Genomic DNA, 23470 nt, shown 5'->3' on the forward strand with positions numbered 1-23470 from the left:
GTGCCTTCTGCTATCCGGAGAGCAGAATAAACTCTTTCTTTGAACCAACCTCGGTGTCATTTTGACTTCCTTCCTCCTGTCCCGGAGCAATGCAGACCCAATCGGTGAAAGCCAATAAGGCTACAGCTTCACGGGTGGGCCACTCTGCCTAACAACCTATTCATGAGTAATACCATCAAATTCTCCTATAGAGCGCTCATATTGATAGCTTTGAAAGTTGCAGCTTTGTTGGGTTTTGTGGGCTGGGGAACTTTGAGTGGTGGCAGGGTTAAATTTATATTCTAAAGAAGTCATCTGCTGTCTGTTCAGATGCCTCGCACTCAGAGATTTCCAGAATCATTCCAAAATGAGCTGGATACGCTCATCATGGTGATTTCAGATCATGTTGTTTGGAAACACAGAGATGCTCTTGAAGAAACAAGGAATGCAAATCACAGCATTGGCAGGTTTCTGAAGGTAAGATGCTTTTACCGCAAATAGCCTTTACTTAGCCTTGGTATGGTCTGATCTACATTTTACAGCAGGGATGCAGAGGTTATTGGACTCCAGTTCCCTGGCCAGGCCATCCAATGGTTAGGCATGGTGGGAGTTGTAGTCCAGCAGCATCTGGAGGTTCCCCAGCCCTGTTTTGCAACATCCATAAAGCCACTACAAACAGTGTGGATTTTCTACATGTTGCTGACACAACATAATGTGTTACACTACATGATAAAAGTCTTATGTCATACATTTAAATGTTTCTGGGCACCTGGTAAGCAGCACTATGTTGTTTGCCTTCAGCTTGGAACAGTGAGAACCTGGAAGCTGTGTAGTTACACTCCCATGTGGAGAAGCTCATGCTAATTTAGCATACTATGCAACTTTATCATACTACCTTACAGTTTGTATTTATAGCCCTTTATAGAACCAGACACCTGGTTTTCACTGACACTAGTTCTAGCAAATCACAGGTTGCAGAGAAAATATATTTCTAGTGCCATGTCAAAAGCTTAATTTATTTTTTTCATGGCATAATGTCAGTCCAGGGATATATGGGGTGGGGTGGGGGTGGGATTGAATCCATGCTTGTCAAACCTATAGTTAGGCTTCTAGACAATGCCTTACATTGGCTTCCCCTCCCCACAAAAAAAGAACCCACATTACTGTGACTCTTCATCTCTTAGTGCCATTTACACAAGGTGACTTCCTTGTTGAGCTGAAAACTGCTGACAAATATTTGGTCCCCAAGACCAGATATGGTCTACAGTCAATTTATTGTTTGACTGGATGATAATAAAATTGGTGCTTTGTTTCCTTTCTTCTGCTAATATAATCCCTTTCCAGGGTGAATGATTAAAATAGCTCAATTTTTATTCTTAGCGTTGTTTCACATTCATGGACCGTGGATTTGTATTTAAGATGATCAACAGCTATATAAGCATGTTTGGACCAGGTGACCACAAGGTAAGATAAATCATGTGTGTGTACAGCCCAGTTCTTCAGCACCTGAAAGAATCAGGTGTTAGGATTCTTGCCCCAGGCTTGCAGTCATGGGATTGTTTTATGTCACATGACGGTGTATGTTTTCATTCCACTTAGTGGGAAGTGACGGAGACAGGATGTTTGGGATTACAGTGTTCCGTGATGTGGGACTATTGTCTTTTGTTCTTTCTCATTGCTGTTTGATGAGAAAGAGGAAGGAGCTAAGTCAGAATTCTCCGAGTATATTATATGTAAATAAAGTAGATTAGCCAAAATGCTGTATTACTGAGTCTACTGCTAACACTCCGCAGGATCCATAAGCGTGCTAACGCCTCTTGGCATCAGTCGCTGTGATGTTCGGGCTGGAGAAAGCTTTTGAAGCTCCCGAACGACCAAACAGGAGGGAGAGAACATGCCAGTCAGGCATGTATCTCTGCCCGGGTCCTACACACAAGTAGGACAATCCTAACATCAGGATTAATATGAAGAGAGTGTTGGTCTCTTCAAGATACGACTTTTCTGTTGCATTTATAATCAAAGCTTTACCAAAGCATAAGTGGAAGCAGTTATGCAACATTTATCTATACAGTGCAGCCCCTAAAGCTATACCCAGTCTTACTACACACCCCAAGACTTCAGACCCCTCCAGACTGTTATTTTATTGAGGGTGCATTCTGGCCCAGTAACAATGCATCAGTGGTGGAATTATTCTATTTCAGTTGGTTCTGTGGTGCTTCCCTGATTCTACCACATTTTTGCTACCCAGAGTAGCAACAAAAATGAGACCACCCCAAAGCATTTGCAGCCACAAACAGTATTCAAAGCAGGATCACCTGTGACTGCTCTGACACAATTATGCGCACAAATAATCATGGATGTGCAGTAAAAAGGATGCCTACATTAGCAGGGCACTCTGCATACTGCATTTCCTCTCGAAATACACCCCTTGTTGAAAGCTTATTTATAAGGGAAATACTGAAAGTCTCTACTCCAGCAAACTGTGCAATATCCATATCTGTTCTACATTCCCTTGCTTCTTGAGTAAATAGGAAGTGCTTACACAGTCCTTTTCCCATGGGTCATAGATAGTCCAAACACAAATGCAACATATGGGAATTATTTTCACATTTATTACACAGTATATCCTGCCCTCTCCCAAAGGGTATCCTCTTATTCAGTACAATTTAATGCTCATATGAAATAAAATATATTTAAGGATCCAAAATAAATTGCAGTGAAATAGCAAAACCAAACCCAGTTTTGCTTTACACGATAGACCACTGGTTTCCTCTTTTCTGTGTGACCTATGTAATGCAAGTGTAAATCTCCAATACTGAGTGCAAAACAATCGCTATTGTAACATTTCAGATTTTGTTCCAGTATAAATTTGACTTTCTTCAAGAAGTATGCAACCATGAACACTTCATTCCTCTGTGCCTGCCTATGAGATCTGCAGACATACCAGGTAAGAACTTCCTTATTTATTTATTTATTATTTCTTTTAAAGGAAAACAAACTTTTTTTATCCTAAAGACACTTACATGGAAATAAGCCCTAGGGAAATCAATGGAACTTTGATGCTTAATCTAATTATATGAAGGATCAATGTGCCCATTTTGCATTTCCTAAGTAAGCTCATTGTATAAAAATGTAACTGTTGTCTTTCCCCTCCCCTTCTATTTCTGCAAAATCATTTAAGATCCAGCAACACCATCAGAAACAACACAGCAGTTTCATGCATCAGGTAAGAGGTGAATTGCTTTTATTCCTTCCATGACCATAAATTAATGGATGAACACACTAAGAGGTCCAAATCCCATTCATAGCACTTCTGAAATTAGCTACAATATTACCTGAAGCTAAGCATTTGCAAATGTTGATAGCTGGGAGTCAGTTTGGATGTTTTCCATATTGTGAGATCTTGGATGAGACTAATATCCACCAACCATACCTGACAGAAATGTTTGCAAAGATAGCTCATATTTTATTGCCTTAGGAACCTTTGAAAAATAACTGGTTCAATCGAAAGAGCTTTGTGAAAATATAATGATTTTTTTTTAAAAAAAGTTAACTGGATAATAGCAATGGCTGATAATAGTACTAGACTCTTGCTGGCATATCTATTTCTTGGACATGCATAACTTTAATAATATGCAATGAACCTCTTGCCTGTTCTCTTCAAGATATTCCAGAGTATACTGTGACAAATGAGTTTTGCCGAAAGCATTTCTTAATTGGATTACTTCTGCGAGAGGTTGGGTTTGCGCTCCAGGAAGATCAGGATATTAGGCACATGGCCTTGGCAGTACTAAAAAACCTCATGGCGAAACATTCCTTTGATGATCGATATGCCGACCTGGTAAATTTTTGCCTTACTTGCATATTCCTGTGTGTTTTTGAAATCTACCAGTCAGCCGCCTGCAGTGAGCCTTTCTCTTTGAATTTCATTTTTTCCCCCAGGAGAAACAGGCAAAGATAGCAAACCTGTATATGCCCTTGTACGGCATGCTTTTAGACAACATGCCAAGGATATATATGAAGGACCTCTTTCCATTCAACATAAATACGTCCAATCAGGTAAACAAGAGTGAGCTTCTGTTCCACAAATTCATTTTGAGTCATTTTTGTTACGTTTTCATACAGACCTTTCTGTTTTCAGGTCTGCCTTTGCTGGGTGAATAATTAGGTTAATTTATCAACAATTCACCCAAATTCACTAGGCTAAAGGCCCTTAAATGAGTTACACACTCATATATCTACCTCGAGGGCCCTCAACAGACTTGTGTTAGCCCTTATGGATTAAATAACCGTACATTATATAGAAGCCTGTACATAGCCCTGTCTAAAGAGGCTTCTCAGCTATATTACAGTAGCTGGATTATCCAGCTATCGTTCTGAAACCCTGAGAGGTGACTGTGGCTATTAAAAAATAATGATGATGATGATAAAGGACAAGAGGAAGAGTTACTATAACGCAACTAAGTACCAATTCAAGCATTCGTTCATATGGTCCACTCATGTGACTGTAGTAGCTTAGTGCTCTCACTAAGAGATTTCTTGTTTGGAAGAGCCTCCATAGCAAAACCATATGAAATGTTGTGCTGCTCCCGCTCTCCTTGGCCCTGTACTGTGACTCTCAACTTCTTATGCTCTGGGAGACAACCCCACCTGACCTAGCAACTTTCAGGGGAAGCAACCACCAGAGGCGTCGCAATGTGGGTGCGGTCCGCCCCGGGTGCCACCTCCGAGGGGGGTGACAAAATGCTGTGCGGCAGTCAACATCTGTGAGAGATGCTGTGGCTTTGATGCATGCAGGCTTCCCTCTGCTGAAATGGTCCACCCACCAGCTCTCTCTCAGGTGTATGGTGGCTGGCAAGCTCCTAATCGCAAGGCACGTGGTCTCCCCCCAAAAAATCTCAACAACTACGGCTCCTTCCCAAAAAATGAAATAAAGTCAAACCATTGTTGCAGGCAAAAAATAATAATAATTTCAGTGGGGGGGGGGACAAGAAATTTTCCACACCTGGTACCACCTGACCTTGCTCTGCCACTGGCGACCACTGAGTGTATTCATATTGGCTGACTTGATGTACAGGGTTCATATGTCAACCAATACACTTGCCGTAGAAGCAAAGGCAGCAGAAGGTTCCTCTCCTTGCACTACATGCATATGTAGATACGAGTAGCACACAAATAGGGCTTTATCTGAATTTGATTTGAGCACACAGGAAAAATATGTAGACAGAAATATGAAAGATTAACTTGGTAGTGATTATAAGCTCTCCTTGGCATTAATCAGCAGATGCTGGGTTGTTTTTATTTTTAACATCATGCCAGAAAACCATTCCAGTAGCAATGTAATTATATAACTATCAAATTAACAGGCTGTTTTCGAAAGCCGATGATATGAGTGACTAAATTTGTTCCCTTGTTCTCATTGAAATCCAGGGATCCAGAGATGATTTGAGTACTACTGGTGGATTTCAGAGTCAGGCAGCAATGAAACATGCAAACTCTGTAGATACCTCTTTTTCCAAAGATGTTCTTAACTCTATAGCAGGTACGAAAGCAGATGGGGCAGATTGCTCTACCATGAGGCTTGTTACCAGTTTTTAAACTCTGATTATTTCCTTAACATGCAAGGCAAGAAAACTTCATATTATATATTTTCGTCATCCAAATAATGCCTGAGTTAGTTTTTCAGTTTGTACAGCTGCAGCACTCTCACACCAGACTTTATCTTATTCCTTCTGTTAATGATATCAAACCTGAGCCCAGCCCGTTCTTGTTTTAAGGAAGATTAATCCCTTTGGGATTTCTCCATGCTTCCTAAATGTATGCATATTCTTAAATATTCCTTTCTCCCATAATTCCAGGGGAGAAGAGTTAATCAGTTTATTTCACTTTCTCCTGCTTTGTAGTTAGGACTGTAAAAATTGGTGCCCAAAATAAAAGAACTTTGAACAGGTCACATTGTTCTCTACTTATTTTTGTAAAGTAAATAATTAGAATAGTACATAATTATAAATTGTACCCAGGAGGAGTGACAGATTTACCAGCACATCTGAAGCCTTACTGGCTTATGCTGGTCAGGGTGGGAGGTTGGAGAGTGTTTCTTCCCAAAAAAAAATTTGCTGTGCCAGCTCTAGGTCAGTGCAGTTGAAGGGCCCAGATTGGTCCCATGTGGGTAATGGACCTAATGGACCAGCATAGAATCCAGCAGATTCATAGCTGGCCTTCAGCACTCTGTTTTTAGGCCCAATGCTATCAGTCACCATCAGGAATTCAATCCACCACACTTTCCACAGCTACAGCAGGAACATGCAGAGTGACAAAACACCCCAACACAAGTCAACAGCAGAGGTCGGCTGAGCTCAGAAACATGGACATCATTAACTCCTTGTCCTGTCAGAGACCTTCCAAAGGCGGGATACAAGTGTTTAAAATAAGTAATAATAAATAAAATTAACTCCTGGCCCAAATGATATAATAGAAATACTGTTCGATGTATGTACTTATATCTGTATACAATACTAATTGTGCGTAATAAAATTCTTCATTTCAGTGATCTTTGGTCCATTGTGTCTCAGAATGTACCTAACATCATCAATAACAACAGCACAAATATCCCTGTATATTTATCATCCTATGTCAACAGTGTTTCATACACTCAGACCCATGGCCATCAGTGTCTTCGTTAATTGAGCTACATTGTGTTCCACAACTGTGTCATTTTTCCACCCTACACTTTGAGTTTTCATTCTTCTGCCTAATTTTTGTGTCCATAAACATCATTTTAGCATGTTCGTTGTGGGTTTTGTTTCCAGCTTTTTCATCAGTAGCTATTTCTGCAGCAAACCATGCTGACTCCAGAGGCTCCTTAGCAAGTCTCGACTCTAACCCAAGCACCAATGAAAAGAACAGTGAGGCGACAGAAACCTGTGAAAAGGTACGCATGCGTGTGAATGGTTGGAAACCATTTTCAGAATCTGAAGGCCTCCAAGTCACTACAAAGATCCTTTGTATTTCACTCCTAACAGATTGTGCGGCCATTATCCCTGATTGGGTCAGCTCTTCGGTTTGACAAACTAGATCAGGCTGAAACGAGAAGTCTCCTGATGTGTTTCCTTCACATTATGAAAACAATTTCGGAAGGTGAGGAAACCATAGAGTGCAAGCACTCACACAAAAAAATGTTTCAAGCTTCATTTGGGAAAGTAAATAAAAGGGGACATGGTAGCAGTGTATAAGATTACACATGGTGTGGTGAAAAGTGGATAGAGTCAGGTATCCCCTACGTCAAATAAACCTGAATATTTCATAGGAAGAAGAAATTATTTCTTCACACAGCGCATAGTTAAATCATGGAATTCATTCCCACACAATGCAGCAGTGACCAACATGGATGGCTTAAAATGGGAATTAGATAAATATATGGAGCATAACACTGTCATGGCTACCTGCCATGAAGACAATGTTCAGCCTCCAGAGCTGGAGCAATATGCCTGTGAATACCAGTTTCTAGGACTGACAAGTGGGAAGCGTTCTGCTGCATTCATGTCCTCAGCTTCATTTGTATCCTACTTAGCTCCTCCCCCTGGGCTTACCTCACAAGGCTGTGAGAATGGTAGTGTACCAACTGGCCTTTGGAAGGGGCTGTAGCTCAATGGTGCATCATCTGCTTTGCATGCAGAGGACCCCAGGTTTAATTCCCAGCATCTCTAGCTAGGCAAGGAAAGACTCCTGTCTGAAAGCCTGGAGAGCCACTGCCAATCAGTGTAGACAATACTGAGCTAGATGGACCAATGATCTGACTTGGTATAAGGCAGCTTCCTGTGTTCCTATGCTCTTGTTTACAGACTTCCTATAGGAGTCTGGTTGGCCACTATGGGAACAGGGGCCTGGAGTAGCTGGGCCTGTGCTGTGATCCAGCATGGTTCTTCTTATGTTCTTAATGCTTTGAGTCAGCTCTTTAATTGCGGCAAATAATAGATTTATATTTTTGATGTCTCTTTCCAGATACATTGATCTCCTACTGGCAGAGAGCCCCATTCACAGAGATAACAGACTTTTTCAGCATTTTAGAGTAAGCTCACTCTGAGGTTTGTCCTTCTAAGGCTGTCATTGGCAGTGACTCAAATAGAACGAAGCAAGGTGTAAATACTGGGTTTTACTGACATTTTGAAAATTCTAAGCCTCAGATCCACATATGTGTTGTTTTTGAACTGTTAAAGGCCAATTATTTCCAATCTTTGCTGGCCTTTTGAAATATTGTTCCCTCTCCCCACCCATATACCTAGGAAACCTGTGAATCTCAAACTTCTTCTAATAACATCTGTGCCTAAATCATGGTGTGTTATGGTCTCCCATATATAGAGAACAGAAAATGTTTTCATCCTATGCATTCCTGACCCATCATGGGACAAATTCCTTCCCCTTCTTTCTGTTGTGAAACAAATGAAAATTATTTGCTCCTTGTGTCAGCCTCACTATAGATCACATGCCATGAAAGGGCTCAGAATCGCCTAATATCTCTTAGGTGATGATCCTATGCATGCATTCCTCAAAGTGAGTCCCATTCAGTTTACTTCTGAGTAGACATTCCTAGGATTCTGCTGTCCTCAGCACTATGCATGTGATACCTATAGTTTGTTATACACAGAGCCAGCTACCTGAAGGTGAAAGATGTGGATGTGCTCAGTTATTAATTTATAGAAATATTGGTATACCACTGTATCATTTAAAAAATATCAAAGCAGTTTCCAGCAATGGAAACATAAGACCATACAATAAAACCATAAAAAGCAGACATCAATTAACCATTGTGGAAGGATGTGTTCTTAATTGCCTGCATAGGCCTGGTGGAATAGAAAAGTTTAAATTTGGCACAGAAGGTGCCCACTTCTTTATAAAACTACCACAGAAATGATAGAGAAATTATTACACTGTCAGTTCTGTCTTGTTCAGGAATCCTCAGCCCTGTCAAAAGAGCCAAACTAGTTTAACCTCTAGAGCAGATATGAAGAACTTTGGCCCTCCAGATATTGTTGGACTCAAACTCCCATCAGCCCATTCAGTTTGGCCAATGATACGGGATGATGGGAGGTGTAGTCCAATGACTTCTGCTCAGAATTGGATGTGAATTACGACTCCCAATGCAACCCTTTTCCTGGCCTGTCTGCTTCCAAAGGCATGGGAAACCTGAGCTTAAAGGTGGTTTGTAAGTCTTGTAAGCTAGATATGGTTATGCAAGCGTGGTCTTGCTGCAGTGCCATACTCGTGGCAAGAGAAAAAAAATGGTTCAATGTAAAGTGTGTGTATGCTGGAACGTTAACTGTGTGTGTTTTGCAAATATAGCATTGTTATATAAGATGTGTTTAGGCACTCACCTGAACATGCAAATGCTGAAAGTGTGGTGGGGAGGGCATGCACACAACCCCCTCTCCCAATGCACATGGCACACCCCACTCAGTTCCCAAACTTTACCATATTCCAGAGGCAAAGCCTGCAGAGGAGAGGGCTTCTCCTTGCACTCACTTGAACATAAGTAGAATTGTTTGTGCAATCGGGGACCCTGTTAAACCAAGGTTCCTCACCCCTACAAGACCTTCTCTGAACAGTATGAAGAAAGTTGGAGACTTAGGGGATGGACACATGCAAGGAAGAAGGTGTGCATGCCCTGTTGCTGTTCAAACTTTTGACTTTATGCTCAGGTGAGTGCCTGACCATCCCTGTACTATCAAACAAAAACTATCAGAGTCTTACTTTTTCTTTTTTTCAGGGTTTGCTTCCAAAATTTCAGATATCTTGGGAAACGAAACATAGTGAGGTAAGTTGTGCTTTAGTTATATAACATATGGCAAGATGAAATTTCAAACACACTTTGAAGCTGGCATGTAAATGAATGACCCAAATATCAGTGTGTACAAGTTCAATCCAGACTGGCTTTTTTCTCAGAAAGCTGAGCTCCAATGCACTCAAGCTGGTAGGATTCCAAGTAATGCTGCTTCCCTTGTTACTACCAAGAAGATAAGTAATTAGGTACATGAAAAAACTTAAGGAGGGTTCGTCCCTGTGTACAAAACTTCTAATTTGATGGCATTAGCAGCTGCATGTTGCTTTTAACTTTTCCTATGACAGGTAGTATAAAAGGAATCAATAATACTTTGCAGTGTTTGCAATCCAATACCTTCTTGCCTCTTCATTTTTTGGCCACTATTTCTGAAGTATGAGGCTATTTTTGCAGCTGCCAAGGATCAGGCACGCACTTTTCCTTGGCAATATTATGATGGTTTGTTTTTCATTTCCAGCAGCAACAATGAGCTGCTCTGTCTGCTACATTTCCAGCAGTTACAAAATGAAAACAAACTATTGGTATTTTTATTACCTTTTGCCTATTGTGTTTTTCATATGAAAAGGGGCAACTCAATGCATGTTTTCTCAGAAATAAGTCCTGTTGCGTTCAATAAGGCTGACTACATAAAAGCATATTAAGGATTGCAGCTTACAACAATATTATTATTATTATTATTATTATTATTATTATTATTATTATTAGGAAAATTGCTGCTGCTTTTAAGGTTGCTCAAACAACACAGAATAATGGAACCCTGAAAGGCTCTAACTCATCCTGCCAGACCTCTGGACTTCTGCCCCAATGGTAAGATACATTTTGCTACTGAGCTTTTAACTTCATTCCAAGCTAAAAGGAGTCAACAGTAACCCTATCCCATGCTCCTCTTCTTTTTCTCTATATGTTTTCATGCAGTTACTTCAATCTAACAAGCCACATGACCACAATATTTTTGTAATGTTTATCTTGTATCCAGTTCATCCCATGCGCTAATAGATCCAGCCAGTTTTGCATCTGGGTCACCTCAGTGCTGTGAACTAGGCTGCTTTGAGCTTACAGCTCCTTGGACATGACAGCTCTGCCTTGTGATCTGCATGTAGACCTACCACAGGCAAAGCAGCCAGTGTGCAGTGAATCTAAGGGCTGAGCTATACATGGCTACATCTCCCCAATATTTTCATTTTCTACTTAAAAGCAAAGTGCTCCACATTTGTTTCTGCAAGCTGTTATTAACAGAATAGAGCTACCTGTATCTTCCACTACTTCCCGTTGTTGAGTTTTAGTACTTTTAGATAGATGTGTGATTTAGAGTAGAATCTTAATCTCATTTACAGTGATATAAGCCCCATTGAATTCAATGGGGCTTACTTTTGAGCAATCAAGAGGGGAAATCCCTGTTATTTGGTATGAAAAATCCCTGTTATTTGGTTCATTGAAGACAGTGAGATGCATCTTACCGTTAAGAGCTGAATGTTTTGAATCTGCTCTGCTTGTCAGCTTTAAGAGACATTTATATTTTTATCCCATGGTTCTTTGAGAGCCACTTTGTTCATGCACAGCTAATTGAAACTCAACTGTTGCCAGTATAATAGTCTTGTGTCATGGCGAGTGGCTGGACCAAATGAAGCATGAGGGGGAATGATGCATTCCTTTGCTTCTCGCTCCAGAATAAGCCCTGATCTCACTTTACAGATCTGAATGGATCCTTTCACTGGGCCATTGTATTGCGGCATGTTTACAGGAAAACGACCCTGACGCTTCGACAAAACAAAGGCCTAGCAATGAGGTGTACTGCAGCAAATTCTTAACCCACTGCTTCACTCTACTCTCTCCAAAGCAATCACTTGGTCTTTTTCTTGCCATTGTGCCTTTAACTTAACAATACTTAGAAGGCTGTATCTTAAGAGAATCTTGATAATTGCCAGTGCTCCTTCTGATTGTTTTTGAGAGCTTTATTAATTGGAAGTTCTGCTGTTAAGAAATCTGTTCTGCTGCTGAAGCCCCAACCTACATCTCTGATAAAAGAAAGATATGCTTATCTGCAGGACCTATAATAGCCGGAATGGATACATGGGCTGCATCCAACGTACCCCTGAGAAGTTTTTTTGGTTTTTTTGTGGCTTATCAACATCCCCCTCCCATTTTTTTAAAAAAACTCTTAAATAATAATAATAGTAATATTTTAAATTCCTTCTGTTGGTGCCCTGTTGTGATGCCATGATGGGGGGGGTTGTAGCCCTCCAATAATCATCTGCTTTAAACAGAAAAAATAAGTATAGCCATATTAATACCACGTATGCTTTATACTTGTTTCTGCCTTTTTAAGGAGAAGTATTAATTTAGCTAAATATGCAACCCATTAAATATATTTCATTGTTATACAATAATATATCAGGGCAGTGTATAGCTATAAGACATAAAACACCATTAAAGATTGTGCACAAAAAATGCAGAGTCTTTGACTCAAGATTCAGTTTTCCAATCCTGAACCCCTTCTGTCATTGCTGCAGCAAAGCATGAGGAGACAATTGCCAGTTTACCCAAGTCCCTAAAGTTACTTAACACATGTGTACAAAATTTCAGCTAAGTAATCTTTCTAGTGAGCTTTATATCCCACTTTGCTGCCCATTACTCCTCCTTGCTTCATAACATTCATATTGGGAGAAAACGGAATATGTCGAATAGAAACTGGCATCTTACTCTATAGGTTATTGAAGCAAATGAAGAATTTTTGGGACACAGTATGTAACATTTAAGCAAGACCCTCTAACTTCTCATTTTGCAGGATACATTCTGCCTCCAGTGGTGACGTCCACAAGCACCACAGATCTCAAACTTTACCAATAATACGTGGCAAGAATGCCTTCTCCAACCCTAAACTGCTGCAGATGATAGACAGCACCATTGCAAGTAAGCACAAAAGACCTAGGTGTATGTTGCATTTTGCTCTAATATCAGCTGCTGCCGTGTGGGGTAATGAGTCTTTATGAGTCTTATTCCAGAGCATCCATTAAAACAACTAATTCAAGCATATATCTTTAGCAATTTAGCTAAAAAAATAACTGTGATAGAAAGCCTAATGTTTTACACAAATGCTGTTAAAATGACCTCCCCTTCACTGTTGGCACTTGCCATTAGTGAATTGGTCTGCCCTTGTTGTCCTCAAATACATTTTCCCATGACATTTGTTTTGTTGTAGGTGGTTCCAATGAAACAGATATTGTGAGCTACGTAGATACTGAAGCCAACATTGCCACGGAAGTTTGCCTTACTATTCTTGACTTACTATGTCTGTTTACTCAACATCACCAGGTATGATTTCCATATGACAAAATCATGCTTTACATGAAAATCACAGTGTTATATTATTTATGCCAACCTATTATAGTTGCACAGTTTATTTTTTGGGAGAAAGGCGTGACCCAAAGGTATCATATCTGGGCAAAATCTACGAATCATGCTTGGAAAAGTAAGTGGAATATGCTAGGCCCAATGCACCTTGCATTATGTATTATTATGATAGGTTTTTAACCCTCTACCAAGATTCTTCTTACTTCCTATTCTCTACTGTGCCCTGTTTCTTATATACAGTTGCATAGACATTCATATCTTTCTGTAATAGGCATTTGCAGAGATGTAAGCAATTCACCTTTCAGACAGAAAAATGTGCATGGCTACATTTACTGGTGACGTACCCTAGAATCTGAGGGTGTTGTTTTTTCCTCTGCAATTCACAATAGTTATGCAGATCTAGGAAACGTAAGCAGGTGAGCAGGCATATGATATAATATCAGAAAGTTCTGCAAAAGTTAAAAATGTATATTTACTCTCTTTTTTCCTTGGAGCTTTTGCATGCAAGGCGTGTGTTATAACAGTAAAACATAACCCTAAACTAAAGTTTCAGTAGATTGTGGCATTGTGTCAAACAGTAGTGGTGTGAGGGGCTATTCAATGGATCTCCCTCAGGCTGGGTTGCTGCAGGTTTTTCTGGATGGAGAGAGGGAAAGATAAGACAACAGTGAGGTCCGCACTGTGCAAACTCTCAATAGGAGTGTCTGATTGGCTCTGCCAGTGCATTTGCACTGCACTGCACTGCCACCTCAGCTTTCCACCTTTCCTTCTTGGTATGCTGCAACAAGCTGGCCAAAGGGAGGTCAGGTGAACAGTGCAGCCCCACCATTCTTGGTAGCAAAGCCTTCCTAGAAACATAGGTTTTGATGAAACGAGTAGGAGGAGGAACATCATGTAAGTGTCCTGGAACTTCCTGGCCTAAGGGGCAGCAAGTGGGGGGAAGCAGAATTATTTTAAGGGAGAAGATATTATTTGAGATACTTTGGGAGGTGGTACTGAAGCAGCCAACTTGATATTGTGTTGCTAATTCTGTTAAAGCAGGCCTTGCCCATTTGGGCAGGAGAAACAGATGCAGAGAAAGCCAGGCAGTTTAGCTCTTGAAAGACTGAAAGATGTTTGTTGGCTCGTTTTTCAGAGACAGCTGCAACAATCAGATTGCCAGAACACACTGATGAAGAAAGTCTTTGATACCTTCCTGCTGTTTCTGCAAATCAATCACTCTGCAGCAGCCCTCAAGCACGTCTTTGCTGCTCTTAGATTGTTTGTGTGTAAGGTACGTCCCTACTACAGTTGGGTCACCTGCGATAAGGAATGCTCGTTTGTTGTTTAAACCAGCATTGAAACCATGTCTGCCACATAATTGGTGATCAAGTTGCATCCTGGAAATCAGTACTGAAATACAATTTCAGATAATTTCTCATAGAAATTTGTATTTTAGATTCAAAATTTTACCTCAGACATTGATTGCTATAGACATGTTATCAGTCTGTTGGTTGCTTTTTTTAAAAAAAAGCAGATGCTAGCTATCAAATGCTAGAGTTCCAACAAAGGCATTGCATGTCAGCTGTAATATTTGATCATAGATCGATATTGAAGATCAAATACAGCCAAATATTAAAATTGCAGCCCATTGCTTGTTAATAGTCACATCCTTTCTTATAACAAATATTAAAATCAAATATGGAATTAAATTGAGCTTTAGCATCAAGCAGTAGATATTTGATACCCAGACAACATTCAACATCAGAGTTCATAAAGAATTATTTGGGAGAGAAAGTCCAGGATCATTTTTTTAAAAAAATCTAGTTCTTCAGCAAAACTCCTTGTGTTTGTTCATGGACTACTGAACATACGAACGTAAGAGCAGACCTGCTGGACCAGACCAAAGGCACTTCTAGTCCAGCCCTCTGTTCTCACCAGATAGATGCCAGGGGGAAGCCTTTGCAGTCCTACTCATACATCTGCAGCATGGAGTTGAACTGGCCTTCCCTTCCTCATTGCCCATTCCATCCACAGCTTTTTCCTCCACCATCGTCAGTCATTGCTTAATACGGCAAATTTTTAAAAGCCACGTTTTTGCCAGATAAAGACAAGCCCTTCCTTGAACGGAACCCTATGGTGAAGTACTCGAAACAGAATGCGAGGAGAATGCTTTTCTTTCGCAACGTGTGATATTGTAACGCCGCCAGTAGCATATTTCTAGGGCCAAGGGAAACATTAGACAAACCCAGCAGGAGCAGCTTTCAATTACGTGGCAGACTGTCAGGAGCCTGTTTAATAGTGGGAGAGTGGAGACGTACAGATGCATAGGAAGCTGCCTTACACTGCGTCAGACCATTAGTCCATCTGGCTCAGTAGCTCTACTCTGACTGGCAGTGATTGTCCAGGATTTCAGGCAGGGAGTCTTTCCAAGCCCTACCTGGAGAACCCAGGGACTGAATGTGGGACCTTCTTCATGCAAAGCATGTTCTCTCTGCCACTGAGCTGTGTCCTTTCTCCAGTCATCTGAGCCACCCACTCCATCGTCTGGAGTGAATGGATTTGGATGCTTCCTTGAAATATCTATGGTGGTTAGTAATCTCATCTCAACAGGTAGTCTCCGTAGTCTGCTCAGCAGATCATGTTATTACTCAGAGAAATCTCAGTTCATTTATTCATATCATTAATTGGATACTATATTTATTTAGATTTTATATTAGATACATCCTATCAAAATTAAAGAGGAGAAGAAATCCCATCAGAAGCAAAAGCAAATTGGGACTTAAAGCTATTTCAACCACTTCTTAGGATGTTTTTAGAAGTTATTGAGGCTCCGGCTGTAATGCTTGTCGAAGCAGAAGGGGGGAGCCCTATGCTTTCCAGGAGTCCGTGATCAATAAGAGTTGAAGGGTGAGGCAGCAGCCCTTACATGACCTTCCATCACCAGCATCACTGCAACGAACTGGGAGGGGTGAAGCAGCGGCGAAGTCGGTGCAAGTGGGGGCATCCATTTAACTCCAGTGCTACATCTGCATCCCACCAACCCTGCTGCTGCCTCACTCCTCCCAGTAATCTGCAGTGATGCCGGTGAAGGTGAGTTCATGGAGGCACCCCCATTTAGCCAACTCCTACTGCAATCCAACCTTCTACCTACACACTGCAGAAATCCAGAGCTAGAACATCCCCAAGAGATGACTGTCTATAGTCTCTGCCTGAAGACTTCTAGTGAGGGAGAGGTCTGTTTCACTAAACACAGCGACCATACAACATGTTGCTCTCTGAGTGTTTCTCCTGCCTCGTGCTCGCTTGCAACCATTGAGCTAGGTGTCAGATAGCCACATATGCAGCAATACTTGTGTTGCATCCCTAGGACATGTACACCTGGGTGAATCAGAATGACCTTGAGCAATGATCTTTGGAGATCATGGTGGCCCATGCAGATAATCTTGTTGGTGCTTTTTGTGGGTCACGACTAGCTCCTTCTCAACTGTAGGCAGTTTATAAGTGGCATGAGGTCTTTGATTGCCTTCCAGCACTGACAGATGTTGCATTTGTGTTATAAGAAATCTCTTATGTTGTAGCAAAGGTGTATCTTTGTCTCCATAGTTCCCTTCAGCATTCTTCCAAGGGCAGGCTGACTTATGTGGCTCATTCTGCTATGAAATTCTTAAGTGCTGCAATCACAGGTCACGGTCGACACAGATGGAAGCCTCTGCTCTGCTGTATTTCTTCATGAGAAAGAACTTTGAATTTAATAAGCAGAAGTCAATAGTCAGGTCCCATTTGCAGGTAAGTAAACACTATGGTGATGAATAAGCATCCCACACAGATTACTTTTTGAATTTCCTGGTCATGGCATTGTTTTAGTTTTTGCCTCGACTCAGTCTAGAGATGAGCAGTGTCTATGTGCAGATCATCACATAGAGTTCCCAAGGACTTCTGTTCTTCCAGTCCTGCTGTACCTTGGCAAAATCTCAAAAACCTCAACTTTTCTTTTTAAACTAAAGGAAAGTTTCAGGTTGGAAGGGTGCAGGTTTAATTCTGGAAATGCAGCCCACAGCGTAGAAATCTTCTTGAGACACACTTAAAGGTAAAGGTAAAAAGACCCCTGACCATTAGGTCAAGTCGTGACCGACTCTGGGGTTGCGGCGCTCATCTCGCTTTATTGGCCGAGGCAGCCGGCGTACAGCTTCTGGGTCATGTGGCCAGCATGACTAAGCTGCTTCTGGCGAACCAGAGCAGCGCACGGAAGCGCCGTTTACCTTCCCACTAGAGCAGTACCTATTTATCTACTTGCACTTTGACATGCTTTCAAACTGCTAGGTTGGCAGGAGAAGACACACTTAGTGTCCTATATATCCCTGATTATAATTCTGAAATGTGGCATGGGGCACTGCCATCATTTGAGCTGTTAGTTCCCTCTTTGAGCATATACATGGAGACCCAGACAACTACTTGGACTATTGTCCATGTTGTAACTCAGTCAACATAGGATCCTCTTTGTACTAGGTCAGACCCTTGAGCCATCTAGCTCAGTATTGTCTACACTGGCTGGCAGAGGCTCTCCAGGATTTCAGACACAGGACATTCCCAGCCCTTCCTGGAGAAATTGATGGTTGAACTTGGGACCTTCTGCATGCAAAGGAGATGTTCTGCCCCTAAACTACAGCCCTTTTTGCAGTCTATTAAGTTGTACTAGTAGTTTGTCTAAGGAATAACCACTTGCTAGCTTGATTTACTTATGCTAACACCTCCTTTTAATGTTTTTTTAGCTCATCAAAGCTGTAAGCCAGTTGATTGCAGATGCAGGAATTGGAGGCTCCCGGTTTCAGCATTCACTGGCGATTACAAATAACTTCGCTAATGGAGACAAGCAAATGAAAGTAAGAAATGACTGGTATTACTTACAACTATAGATAGATGGGTCCTAATCTACATTATCCTCTATTACAATCTCAGACCTTTCTGTGAAAATCTTCCAAAAATATATTTTGCAAAAGGAATATACTTAATTTTCTAATCACTCTGAGATGCATAATTCAGTCCAGTCCCTACTGCTAATATCTATGCAGGTATTTTGTTTCACCACTGCAATTACTGAAGCTATTTCTAGAGTAAATAAATTACCCAATGCTGACCTGAAATTTGTTCAGAATCATTTAGGGTATTGCTAAATCACACCAATTTTTGTGGCTATTGAAACAGTTGTTCCTGGGACCCTCTCCCCTGCTTTATCAGTACAAAGTCTGATGAAATTGTATATTCTGGTAGATATTCATTATAAGCTTCTTCAGGAACAAATCAGGGCTGAAAAGTAGGGCACCAATGTAATAAATAAAAAGATAATGCTGATAAGTATCACATGGACTGGGTCCTTTAGAAAAAATAGATCAATGTCAGTGGAAAGCTGAAGATCTCAGTTAGTACGGCATGAGACACTGAATCTCATGGTCATGGGTTCAAGTCTCACATTGGCCGAAAGATTTCTGCATTGCAGGGGGTTAAACTATATGGCCCTCGTGGTCCCTTCGGACATTACAGTTCTATAAACCTTCTATAAGAGGTTGCTCTTTTCAGTCTGCTTTGTATGCTACTGGTAGCCTCATCAACAGTGTTCCCTTGGAATTCTAAGAGACCAAAAATCAGTGCAGCTTTGAAATCAGCAATTAAAATCAGTGCAGTTTTCAATGGTTCAGTCTGCCATCTTGATTCAAAGTGACATCTGGTTGTATCCAAACGTAGACAAAAACCTGCTCCCTGATCTCACTAACCTTCATGCAAAATTATGTTACAGTATCTCAAGAGGTGTCCAAATGCTTAGTGAATGAATAACTTTCCAAAGTATGTATTAGATTCCTGGAGAGGGTTCACAAAAATGTATTGGGGTCATGGCTTTTTGCCTCCATACACATCCATTCTGACCCAGTATCTTTTGGCTAACTCCTATGACCTTTGGGAAGTCTTGCATATTCCACCTGCCCTGTCTGCGGCTAGATGTGTAGCTACCACTTTGCACATGATCAAGGTTTTGAATTGCATGACAAATGCTATATAAAAAAGATGATGCACAAAAAAGGAGTGGCATGCAAAGATGTCAGTAACTGTGCAGGAGCAGGAGCAGGAGCCAGCAAGCACAGGATCCAGTGGTTGTGTGTATGGTCCACTATGTCATCTATGCCAAAAGTATATGATTTAACATGGAAATGGAAATTCTGTAAGTTTAAAAGTACACTTCTGCTGCTTCTCCTCCCCAAAGAACAGTAACTTCCCAGCAGAAGTGAAAGACTTGACCAAACGCATAAGGACGGTTTTGATGGCTACAGCTCAAATGAAGGAACATGAGAAGGACCCCGAGATGCTAGTGGATTTGCAGTACAGTTTGGCAAATTCATACGCCAGCACGCCTGAATTGCGTAGGACTTGGCTAGAAAGCATGGCCAAGATCCATGCTAGAAATGGTGACTTATCAGAGGTAACTTGCAAATACTAACGATTGATTTTGTATCCAAAAGGGATTGGGAGGAGCACTCTATATGAGTCTGACTTAAATACATCTGGCTGGAGCAGAGCATGTATTATCACCCGTTGACATTTGCTAACAATTATTTTGTTAAAATGCAAGCACTTTATTGAGTATTACTGTGCATCCTTCTCCACCCCAAAAGAAACCTGATTCAGAGTTCATATTATTTTAGACTCCTTTATTTTCTAAGCTCTTGCAAGCACATGACCCAGATAGTTGTTTTTATGGTTGAAATCCTGATGCACTCATTTAGCCATGCTCTTAGCCTTTTTAGGCAAATCTCTTGGTAACTGGAGCTTAGCTCAAGTAAAGACTTCAGCATCAGTTTCTTGTTTTGCACAAACATTCAGACTAATAAATCTGTCAAGTGAAGCTTGGCTACCTTTCTGCAAAACACTTGCCTGACATTTATGAGGATAAAGAAAATCTGTGTGGCTTAATATTAACACTTGCATACAATTTCTTGTTGCAGGCTGCTATGTGCTATATCCATATAGCTGCCCTTATTGCCGAATACCTGAAAAGAAAGGGTAAGATAACTTTATTCCAAGGCTAGCACTGATGCAGCAAACAGTAAAATGTGACCGCCTATTTCAATCTGATGAAATTCATGTCCTTTTGTAGTTATCCTTTAAGCAGCTTTGACTCTTCTCAAATGTTTCCCATGTAAGATACTACAACTAGTAAAATCAATGGTTACAACCTTGCATGTGGTGTGAAAATGAAGCTTAACTCAATCTCTTTTGGGAAGGGGGACATTTGTATCTCATTTCTTTAGTGTGTATCATTAAATATGCATGTATTAACACATACAGATAGCAGAATGCTAATAACATCTCACACTATCGTAGGTTACTGGAAAATGGAAAAGATATGTACCTCTCGTATGCTCCTGGAAGATGCTGAACTCTCTGATAGTAATGTCTTACTAACAACTCATACTGGAGGAAGTGAGTGTTCTAACCACGTCTGTTTATGTGGCATAGACAACCACATTTGACCCACACCGATTGCAGAGATTCAACAGAAGAAGAGATTAACTGAAAAGGGAGGGAATATCATGATGCATATTTATATTCTTTGACATTGGGAGGTGTCAGGTCTTCTCTCTGTTTCTGTCATTGGTTGGAAGACTGAATTAGAAGAAGTCTTTTACTGCAATGCTGTATACATTTTTCTTATAAGGATTACTCCAAGACAACTTCTCAGGTCATTGACTTTCCATATTAAGGTATGCATGGGGTATGCCTGAATAATAATCATTTAGCAAACCCACCAAGATAAACAAGTAAATAAAATTTGGTTGCCTGCAAAGGTCACTCTCTCTCTAACACACACAAACACACACCAGGGCATGATAAGTCAGCATGGCCACTTCTGCAAGCTGTCCATGGGCAACAGCAACCCTGTGCCCAATGACCATGTATGTGGAGTGGGGTCCACCTATCTCCGTACCCTAGTAGTTCTAGCTACCTCTTGTCCCACCTTTAGTCTAGTGGTTTCAAGGTCCTGGTAGAAGGAATATCTAGAACATGGATGGAGAACACGCGGCCTTGAATATATTGTTGGATTCCAGTTCACATCAACCACAGCCAAATGGGAACCACCTAGAAGGCCAGAGGCACTCCATCCCTGATCTAGTAGCATCCAAGAAGGAAGTGGGGATCAGTAGTGAGATAATTCTCACTGCTTGTTGTAGGTTGCTTAGTTTATCTCAGTTTTAGATTATGCTTGGACTGCATTTTGCATTACTCTTGTAGGTTGCATTTTCCTTGCCTTGCTTTCTAATAAGGATGGGAGAAAGAAAAGGCATGTAAATCAAGCTACATCTACATCTCCCTCGGGTGGAAAACCTCCAGTCCTCAGATGGAGGCATGCATCCATTGCCTTAGAACTGGACTGTTGCCACGTAGTTGAGGAAATTAATAGAACAAAAAAACTCCTATACCATGAATTAATTCGGAGGACCCTAATAACGTGGTAGCTCTTCCCAGTGAAATTCCATTCTTCCTGCATTTAGAGTTCAAAAAAATCCATGTAACATCATTCTGGTGATTTTTTTTTTTCTGTTTCCAAAAGCAAAATAAAATATATTTACTGTAGTGGCAAAATCAAAATCATAAGCCAATTTAGAGGAGAAAGGGAGAAAATGTGACCACTCACAAATATTATGGTGATAGTTCTAAGTCTTGAAATGAGTGGATCAAATGTGAATTTCAACAGTTTGTTCTCTCAAAATCTTTCAAAATGGTTTCAGGCCAATCCAAGATTCAGGCCATGTTCAAAAGAGGCTAGATTCTGTGCCGGCAGTATTCATTGTCACCACCTTGCCCTACCCTCTTTTCCTAAACCACCTTGGCAAGGGGGCAGGATGATGGGGAGGTAATTCATCTTTTCATAACTTCAGACTAAACACAAAGCATATGATTCTGTCAGCATTTTTTTATTTATAAAGAATCCAGGAGCGTTGTTTATTTATGAATGGTCCAAATAAAGAAATGCCTTGCCATATTAGCAATACAATTATTTGGGACGTTTCTCAATAATGCTTTTTGAATAAGAATATTATTTGCCAGAATCATCCAATCATAACTTTCTGCAGCCTTGCCAATAGGTTAATGAACTGAATGGAATTCATAAATAACCTATCACAAAATTACCCCATTCCATTTGTTCTACTCGCCCTATGGGCTCTGAAAAAAGTCATTTTGATCAGCATTTCTTTAAAGCATTCTTTATAGTAGCATCCTCTTCTTTTTAAGAGTGTAATATTAATAGATTCATGGGGCCCTTTCTCTTGTTTTTTTAAAAAGGCTTGTTTTCTATGGGATGGCCAGCTTTCCTCAACATTACACCAAATATTAAAGAAGAAGGAGCTATGAAGGAAGACTCTGGAATGCAGGATACACCATATAATGAGGTCAGCAGTGCTAATGTTTACACCCTGATCCCGTGCATGTTTTTTCAGAAATAAGTCTCACTGGAAAGCCAGTGTGGTATAGTGGTTAAGAGTGTAGTGGTTAAGAGCGGTGGACTCATAATCTGGTGAACCGGGTTCGCTTCCCCGCTCCTCCACATGCAGCTGCTGGGTGACCTTGGGCTAGTCACACTTCAAAGAAGTCTCTCAGCCCCACTCACCTCACAGAGTGTTTGTTGTGGGGGAGAAAGGGAAAGGAGAATGTTAGCCACTTTGAGACTCCTTCGGGTAGTGATAAAGTGGGATATCAAACCAAACTCTTCTTCTTGGTTGTGTTCATATGTCATGCTATATCATTGTTTAATGTGATGTGCATGAGCTGGGATAAGCCTGAGTGAGCCACAGGCCTGCACACTCACCTCTTCCCTGTCCTCCTAGCCAGGAGGAGAACCACAGAAGCTTTTACCGTCAGTTTCTTATAAACTTTACCTTGTCAGTAGTTCTGATTAGTTTCAAAACCAACCAACTTCAAAATATGGGTTATGAAGCTGACTTGTTTAAACTAACCATAGTTAGTGCAATCCACGATCCCTGGTTCAGATGCAATAACCAACCATGTTTAAGGGAAATTGAAAGAAAAGCCTTCCAAAGATTTCCTCTCAGCACACAGGAAAGAGAGGAGAGGGTGAAGCACAAGAGTAAGCCTCAGGCTACTTCCAGCTCACATGTGTTGTGCTAAACCATGGTTTACTGTGACATATGAACATGACCAGTGGGACCTACCTAGACCAATGAAACCATACATAGGATTGCAGCTACATTTTACTTTTGCACACTGCTTTTTGTTGCTGTATGAAACAAGCCACAGTAAAAAAAAACCAACAGC

At 40.8% G+C, this 23470-nt stretch overlaps 2 protein-coding genes across 22 annotated transcripts in view; one reads left to right on the forward strand and one right to left on the reverse strand.

The window, feature by feature from the left end:
- Positions 1–23470, reverse strand: part of LOC310762549 (uncharacterized protein) — a 537990-nt gene that overhangs the window by 310289 nt on the left and 204231 nt on the right. The gene's annotated exons all lie outside the window — the stretch shown is intronic.
- DOCK10 (dedicator of cytokinesis 10) overlaps positions 1–23470 on the forward strand; it is a 181373-nt gene that overhangs the window by 141811 nt on the left and 16092 nt on the right. For 12 of the 21 annotated variants that reach the window (XM_083613642.1, XM_083613645.1, XM_083613643.1 and 9 more), the window contains exons 28-48: positions 310–456; positions 1360–1443; positions 2830–2926; positions 3161–3205; positions 3645–3820; positions 3922–4038; positions 5410–5521; positions 6789–6910; positions 7002–7116; positions 7981–8047; positions 9743–9790; positions 10520–10621; positions 12600–12724; positions 13014–13126; positions 14301–14438; positions 16751–16933; positions 17917–18027; positions 19401–19616; positions 20140–20197; positions 20519–20617; positions 22481–22587. In XM_083613642.1, coding sequence (XP_083469768.1) covers positions 310–456; positions 1360–1443; positions 2830–2926; positions 3161–3205; positions 3645–3820; positions 3922–4038; positions 5410–5521; positions 6789–6910; positions 7002–7116; positions 7981–8047; positions 9743–9790; positions 10520–10621; positions 12600–12724; positions 13014–13126; positions 14301–14438; positions 16751–16933; positions 17917–18027; positions 19401–19616; positions 20140–20197; positions 20519–20617; positions 22481–22587 — 2382 coding nt within the window. Of the gene's footprint in view, positions 1–309; positions 457–1359; positions 1444–2829; positions 2927–3160; positions 3206–3644; positions 3821–3921; positions 4039–5409; positions 5522–6788; positions 6911–7001; positions 7117–7980; positions 8048–9742; positions 9791–10519; positions 10622–12599; positions 12725–13013; positions 13127–14300; positions 14439–16750; positions 16934–17916; positions 18028–19400; positions 19617–20139; positions 20198–20518; positions 20899–22480; positions 22588–23470 lie in introns of all 21 variants that reach the window. The other 9 variants (XM_083613635.1, XM_083613636.1, XM_083613631.1 and 6 more) reach the window with 4 other exon arrangements.

This window comes from Podarcis filfolensis (genome assembly GCF_964270895.1).
Source record: "Podarcis filfolensis genome assembly, chromosome: 5".
Lineage (NCBI taxonomy): Eukaryota > Metazoa > Chordata > Lepidosauria > Squamata > Lacertidae > Podarcis > Podarcis filfolensis.